The sequence below is a fragment of the Panicum virgatum genome, chromosome 5K (assembly GCF_016808335.1).
Source record: "Panicum virgatum strain AP13 chromosome 5K, P.virgatum_v5, whole genome shotgun sequence".
NCBI classification, from domain to species: domain Eukaryota; kingdom Viridiplantae; phylum Streptophyta; class Magnoliopsida; order Poales; family Poaceae; genus Panicum; species Panicum virgatum.
Window position 1 is genome coordinate 51,341,781 of NC_053140.1, and position 7,662 is coordinate 51,349,442.

The following is a 7,662-nucleotide window of genomic DNA, read 5'->3' on the forward strand; positions in this document are numbered from 1 at the left end:
TCTCTCCCCCTGTCCTAGGTGCTCTGCTTTTTGCTAAAGGCTTCTCCTCTTTGTTGCCAGGGCTCCTCGCCACAGCAGTTCTTCCACCATCGCCGGCTCGTCGGCTGGTGCCCAGGCGACCGGGGCCTTGGCGGCGACAGCGGGAGCGGCGGCGGGCGCGGGAACCTCTGGTGCAGCGACCTCTGCTAGCCCGGTGGTGCCCGATGCGGCGGTGGCGGGCACGCCATCATCAGGCTCAGTAGTGCCCGACGCTGTGGCGGCAGATGCGCCAGTGGCAGACACGGCGGACGCAGCGGCGGCGGAGGCACTGGTGCTGGGCGCAGCCGCACCCGATGCAGTAGTGGCGAGCGCGACGGCGACAAGTGCTGCAGCGGTGAACACGACGGCTACCGAGGCCCCGATGCCTGCGCTGGAAGCTCCCTCCTCCAGCTCCAATCCTGCAGCAGATGAGGAGTTGGAGGTGGTCTTTGGCAGGCAGCTCCTGCAGGGTCCCACGGAGGAGGAAACAACTCCGCTCCCCCAGGTGCTGGTCCAGGTCCGCGAGTCGATAATGGAGGCAACTTCTTCTGCCAAGGCAGCCTTCCGGCGGGAGTGGGCTACCCTGGAGAGCGAGCGCCATCGCCTCTCCTATTGGCACACCCGCCTGGAGGCGCAGACGAAAGCTGAAGCCTCCCATGCTGCGGAAGCTCGGTCAAAACTAAAGGCCGACCAAGAGGCCTACCGATCCAACCTTCGGAAGGTGTTTGACCGGGAGTTCGCAGTATCGAGCTAGGAGAAAATCCTGGCGCAGCGGGAGGAGGCTTTTGCCCTGGAGGTTGTTGGCTTCACGGCTCATCGGTCCGAACTCGAGACTCGATTCGCGGCCCAGCAGTCCGAGCTGGAGACTCGCAGCCAGGGTCTCGAGGTCTGGAAGCAGGAGCTCGACAATCTCTCTGCGACTCTGCCGGGATGGCGCGAGCAGCTGCAGGAGAGGGCTAGCAAGCTGGCTGTTGCCGAGGCGGAGCTGGAGGAGGACCGAAAGTCCCTCGATAAGCGGGAGTCCCTCACCGCCAACATGGAGAAGCTGCTTGGGCGCCAGCGCGACTCCCTCAAAAAGCTGAAGGAGTCGGTGGAGAAGAGGAAGGCCGAGCTCGAGGAGAGGTCCCGCGAGATGGAGGTGGCCAAGGCGGCTCTGGACACCCGGGTGCAGGAAGCGGTCCAGGAGGCGGTCCAGAAGCACCAGGATGACCAGCGCGTGGGGGCCTAGCGAATCGCTGACTGGGCGGCAGAAGCGAGCTTAGCACTGGTGCCACTTGGAATGAGCCCAATCCAAGTGGCAGAGCCACCAGCTTCGATAGTTGACGCCCTCCCAGTGCTGAACTCCGCTTCGGATAGGCTCCAGCGTCTGGAGCCGGTCCTTGCTGCCCAGCTTGAAGCCGAGGGCCGCGAGCTGATCCGGAGGGTGGCGGAGCACATCCTGACCTACCACCAGTCAGGGCTTTAACCTGTGTACCACTTCGAAGATACAGCTTAGTAGCAGGCCCGCGGAACCTATTCTGGACCGGCTCCTAGGCTAGTACGAGGTCCGGAGCTCTAGATGCACAGGCCCAGGTAGTTCAGTGCTTGTTACAGAGTGGTGGAGTGTGTAGGCTTAGGGTGCGGAACCAGGCTAAGGCGCTACACAGAGCTCCGATCCACTCCAGGAAACAACACGATCTTTCCGGACCTGGCTCCGATGCTCCAGACCCTTCCTAGCAGTGGGTGAGGTCATCTTGTCACACTCGATCCTTTGAGATATGGAGCTGGACATGCCGTGTAGGACTTAGGAAGCCAACTCTTGAGCTAGAACAAGGTCCGGGCCCCTAATTACCCAGCTCCAGGTACTAGGACACTCGTTACAGGGTGGTGGAGTGTGCAGGCTTTGGGTACGGAACCGGCTAAGCGGCTACACAGGACTCCGAACCACCCCAGGAAACAAGCACCCCCTCCAGAGTAGGTCCTTAGGGGTCCGGACCCCTCTTCCAGCAGCAAGAGGGTTCGGACCTGTACGGGACTCCAGCAACTCAATACAGATCTTAGTTGTAGCGACAAGAGTGGAAGTCCGCGTGGGGGTTAGAAAAGTGAAATCTCGAGAATTGAACTGCGAAATTAAATTTTGACACAAAGACAGAACTGGGGTAAATTTTTCCTTTGCAACTTGATATACATGGCTTGCGCGATGGATGCCAGAGGCCGAATTTACGAGGGTGGACCTCTACCGCTCTGGGCCGCGCGTTAATGCTAGCCGACGGTGCGATGGATGCCAGAGATCGGGTTTACGGGGGCGGACCCCCAACCACTCTAGGCCGCACACTGATTCTATCTTATTACAAAGGAAATGTTCATTTCCCTGCTTTGCCTAAGTGTAAAACTTATGCAGATGCTCTATATTCCATGGGTTGGATAGCGGCACTCCATCTTCTGTGGCAAGGCGAACGCACCCGGGCCGGCACACCTCTGTGACCTTGAAGGGCCCCTCCCAGCTGGGGGGAGAGTTTGTGGAGCCCTGCTCGGTTCAAGGTCCGTCTGAGGACGAGGTCGCCAGCCCGGAGCTCCCTACTGTGCATGAACCGTTGATGATAGCGCCGGAGCGCCTGGTTGTATTGTGCATTTTGGATTGCTGCTCGCCACCTTCGTTCGTCAACGAAGTCCACATCGTCGCGCCGCAGTTGTTCCTGCATGGATTTGTCAAAAGCCTGGACCCGTGGTGAGCCCAGGTGAATTTCTGGGGGAAGGCATGCTTCAGCCCCGTAGACCAGGAAGAATGGAGTCTTCCCGGTGGCTCGGCTGGGTGTGGTTCGGTTGCCCCATTGCACGTATGGAAGCTCATCAACCCATTTGGCACCATGCTTTTTCAAGTAGTTGTAGGTGCGAGTCTTGAGACCCCTGAGGATCTCTGCATTCACTCTCTCAACCTGTCCATTGCTGCGGGGATGTGCCACGGACGCAAAGCATAGCTGGATGCCAATGTCCTCGCAGTACTCTTGGAAGAGTCTGCTTTTGAATTGGGTCCCGTTGTCCGCAATGATGCGGTTTGGGACGCCAAATCTGCACACAATGGACTTGAGGAATGCGACTGCTGACTTTTTGGTGATGTTCACCACCGGGGTAACCTCCGGCCACTTTGTGAACTTGTCAATGGCAACGTAGAGGAACCGGTACCCGCCGACAGCCCGGGGGAATGGCCCCAGGATATCCACGCCCCACACGGCAAAAGGCCACGAGGGCGGAATCATTTGCAGAGCTTGAGCCGGTGTGTGTATTTGCTTTGCATGGAACTGGCATGCTTTGCAGGACTTTACCAGCTCAGCCGCATCCTGGAGTGCTGTCGGCCAGTAGAAGCCATGCCTAAAGGCCTTGCCAACAAGCGTGCGAGATGAGGAATGACTTCCGCACTCGCCTCCATGGATCTCCGCGAGCAACTCATGGCCCTCTCCATGGGAAATGCACCGCATGAGGACACCATTGGAACCACGGCGGTAGAGATCCCCTTCTACCACCGCGTAGCGTTTAGCCAATCATACTATGCGCTCAGCAGACACATTGTCATCAGGGAGGATATTGTCTTTCAGGTAGCCCCGGATCTCGGAGATCCATGCAACAGGAGCTCCCTGAGTAGGTGGGAGCAGCTCCACGAGGTCTCCAGGATCCTCGACAGAGCTCACAACCCAGAGCGGGCACCACAGGTGGTATGCCGCCGGGACCGCTAGCTTCGAGGTGCTAGCTTGATCCCCTTCACCCAGTTCGGCAGGCTGGGCGGTTGGTCTCAGCGGCCGTCTTTCGAAGATGCCCTCAGGAACGGATGCCTAGGTAGATGCTCTCGCGGAGAGATCATCTGCTGCTGAGTTGAGTTCGCGGGGAACATGTTGCAGTTCCAAGGCGTTGAAGTCCTTCTCGAGCTTCCTCACGTGGATGAGGTATGCCGCGAGCTGGGGATTGTTGCAGCTGCAATCCCCTCGGACCTACTTGATGATTAGCTAAGAGTCCTCCTTCACCAGAAGCTGCCGGACCCCCAGAGACAGGGCTTGAGTCAGGCCAAAGATCAGAGCTTCATACTCCGCCATGTTGTTGGTGGCCTTGAATCCAAGGTGCACCATGTACTTCAGCTGATCCCCGCTTGGGTCGATGAGGACCACACCAGCCCCGACCCACTTCTCGCGGGTGGACCCGTCGAAGAAGAGTGTCCAGTGGGGCTCGGTGAAGACTGGTGTCCTGACTTCCGGCTCCGGGGGTCCGGTGTTGAAGTCCGGACCCCCAGAATTGCTTGGGGAAGGAGTCCATTCCGCTATGAAATCAGCCAGGATCTGGCTCTTGACTGCATGGCGAGGCTGGAAGTCCAGTTGGAACTCAGCCAGCTCTGCTGCCCACTTGGCGATATTGCCCGTGGCGTTATAGTTTTGCAGGATCGCTCTTTGCGGGTAAGAGGTCACTACAACAACTCGGTGTGCCTGAAAGTAGTTGCGCAGTTTCCTAGATGCAATAAGTATAGCATAGATAAGCTTATGCGTCTCCAGATACCTGGCCTTTGCCTCATGAAGGACTTCGCTGACATAGTAGACTGGCTTTTGGACGGTCCGGACCATGGCGGCCGGGTCCGGTTCGCCTTTTTCCACCACGTCAGGTCATGGGGCCCCCAGTGGTTCTGGATTTCCACTGGGACGAGGCTCCTCTGGACCCCCTTGTCCGGGGTCCGGACCTTCAGACAGAGGTGAGGCTGACGGGCCCCCATGTCTGGGGTCTGGCTCACCATCCTTGGCCGGGGAGACCCTGGTGTCCCCCTGGCGAGCTTGCTTCGTCCTCTCGGCGAATTCCGATGGGTTAGTGGTACCGTCGTACTTCTCCGGCAGGTGCGGGCGGAACTTGGACGGCCATGCCACCGCGCGGAGGTGATCCTACCCCGGCCACCGGGGCGCCCGACTGTATCCGGGCATTCACCGGAGGCTTGGGTGCCACCACGTCCAAGTCAGCGTTAAGGTTGCGACCCTCAATGTTGAGACGGCGCTCGCGCGCCCTCTCCACGGAGATGCGGGCGTCCTCACCCACGCGCCTGCGGTTGAGCTCCGCCCGCAGGTCTTCTGTCCGTGCACCCCTCACTGTGGGGGAGCGCACAGATGCCGACGCGCCGCCCTGGCGCCGGTGGTAGGGTACTACCGCATTGCCAGGCGGAGGTTGTTGCCCAGTCTTTGCAGAACTGGGGGAGGCCTGAGCCAGATGGAGGAAACGGTCAACGTCGTCCCGCTACTGCCTCAGGGCGTCTGGCGAGGCTGCAGCATCCAGAGGGTTGCGAAGTAACTCCCTAGCTGCCGCTTGCGCTCCGCCACTCGCAGCTTGTGAGGGGGCCCTTGACGGGCGCCCTGACTCCTGCCGGCGAGCTGCGCGCGCCGCCGCCGACGGTGGCTGCTCCACAGGCACGGTTGCCCCTGGAACAGGAACGCGAGAGGCGTGTGGCGTGGAGGACGCCACACCCTCTGTCATCTCCACATCGTCCACCCGAACCACGGAGACGAGCTAGAGATGAACTGAAACCAGCTATTCCCCCTACCTGGCGCGCCAAATGTCGTGGTGTGGCAAACCACAACCGGGTGGCGGAATGCACCCGCCTAAGCCCAGAGGGTGAGTACTCGGGGGTTAGCTAGCGACTAGTTCGATCTCGTTCAAGAACACGATGAACACAGCAGGATTAGAGTGGTTCGGGCCGCCGGAGCGTAATACCCTACGTCCACTGTGTGTTGTATTGCCTTGCTTCGAGAGAGTCCTAAAGAGCTCGGAGCTGAGTCCAGCTTGTGTCTGAGTGTGCTCTAGAGTGCTTGGAGTGCACAGCGAGCGCCTCCCTTTTATATCTCAAGGGGACGCGTACATGGCCGTTGGGTCCCCGTCAGGTGGGCCCAACTGGTGCGGTATAGAATAATGTACTATTCATACATTATGGCGTCGCAGGCGAAGGAGATCTCTCTCCTGGATTCCCTTGCCTGCTCCTAGAGTCCCCCGTTTAGCATGTCCAGGCGCTGTCTTGTCGGAACGGCGCCAGGCGTAGCTAGCGGCATCGCCTGCCACGTAGCTGAACGGTCCGTGTAGCTTGCGGTGTAGGCGGCATGATGGAAAAGTGCCGTGCCGTCGTATCCAATTAATGCGGCAGACGGGCTCTGCGCGGGTGCGGCGCAGGCGGCTGCACTGTGTACCTTGGTAATACGCGGTGCACAATGAGGCCTGACAAAGGCTGCCCCCGCGTGCCGCGGCGGCAGAGCACGCCTCAACCACCCACAATGAATGCGCACGAGCCCACGCCCGTTCCTTCGGGACACGCGGCGGCTCCGGACCCCCCGGCGGTATGTTGATTCTACCGCGTGGGAGGTCTGGATGGACGCGGGAGGTCCCGGACCCCTATGGGGGTTCCGTGGCCTCGGCTGTCAGCTCGGAGCTTCCCTTCCTCAAGGACACGTGGCGCCCCCGGACCCGTCCCAAGCGGGGAATGGGTCCGGGGCCGTTGGCCTGGTGAGGTAAGGGCCTGACCCGTGGGGCCCGGCTGCTCCATCCTTTGAACGTTGTTACGGATAACTACGCGGGTCCTGCCTTACTGCAGTAGGAGTGGGTATCCCTGCTACAGGGTACCGACACATACCATCGCCCAAAACACTACACCGGCCTACTCATCATAATGGTACGTAATGGACACATCCCATCATAGTCTGCACAGGCCTACAAAACATAGTATGACGGAACAAAGTAATTAACAAGCTACAACTTGTAAACTAGACGCGTCCGCGCTTGCCCCCTCTCCTCCTGCCACGTCGCTCTGCAGCCTGGGCCGCCCTAGTGTGGTGCTGCGAGTACGTCAGTGGATCCGGTGGGATGGTCTCGCGAGTGGACCGACGACCCTGCTCAGGAATAGGCGTCTGCTCTACCTGACTGTAGTCCTGCGTCGCGAGTGGGGCACCCCCAGCTGTGAAGTGCCGACGACCTCCTGCGTCGGTGCAGAAGAGAAGAACGTGTTCACCCACTCCATCTGCGCGAGGTCGTCCACCTCCTGAATCTCATCGTCGTCTATCCCTCCCACCTGCCGGTACTCTGATTCACAAACCTCCATCCATCAATGTTCGATTGAGTATGTACTTGTTATCGCAAATTAACAACTCATCTTAGACGTACCTAAATCGTGTATTGGACGACGAAGAGACGAAGATCCGGCGCCGTACGGATCTATCGACGGAAACAATGACGAGCCGGGCGCTACACGAATAAGAAGTACAAGTTAATGAATAAAGTTTTACATGATACGGTATTGTAAGTGACACGAGGTTAGAGTATGATTTACCTGCCGAGTACAAATGTGCCGGCCGCGGCACGTACGTGGGTCGAACTGCAGAACCCGAAGGTGTCGCCATCGTGTCAGGTGGCGGTGGACCTGACTGTGCTGCGGGTGCAGACCGTTGTGACGATGGACCGGGTACAGGCACCGGCCCCGAACTGCGAGGTGGGAGGAAGGTGTCGTCCTCACGACAGGTCACGGCTCGTTGAAACCGCTTGCACATGTCGACGATCTTCTGCAGTGTGCTCTGGTGCTGCGCGGGCGTCATGTCATGGTACTAGCCCATGCTCGACGAAGCCTCGGACTCAATCGCTCGTATGACATCGTACTGAACCGAG

The 7,662-nt window shown here is 59.4% G+C and overlaps 1 protein-coding gene across 1 annotated transcript; it reads left to right on the forward strand.

Annotated features, from left to right (window-relative positions):
- Positions 1-400: 400 nt before the first annotated feature.
- Positions 401-1,337, forward strand: LOC120710207 (homer protein homolog 1-like). The gene is made up of 3 exons (XM_039995859.1): positions 401-703; positions 791-1,123; positions 1,320-1,337. The coding sequence occupies exons 1-3, from the start codon at positions 401-403 to the stop codon at positions 1,335-1,337; spliced, it is 654 nt and encodes a 217-aa protein (XP_039851793.1).
- Positions 1,338-7,662: the final 6,325 nt, after the last annotated feature.

Excerpts from the sequence above, each read along its gene's own strand:
- LOC120710207 (XM_039995859.1), top strand. The coding sequence starts at position 401 with ATGCCTGCGCTGGAAGCTCCCTCCTCCAGCTCCAATCCTGCAGCAGAT. Across the intron at positions 704-790 it reads AAGCTCGGTCAAAACTAAAG|CGGGAGGAGGCTTTTGCCCT; the intron begins GCCGACCAAGAG and ends ATCCTGGCGCAG.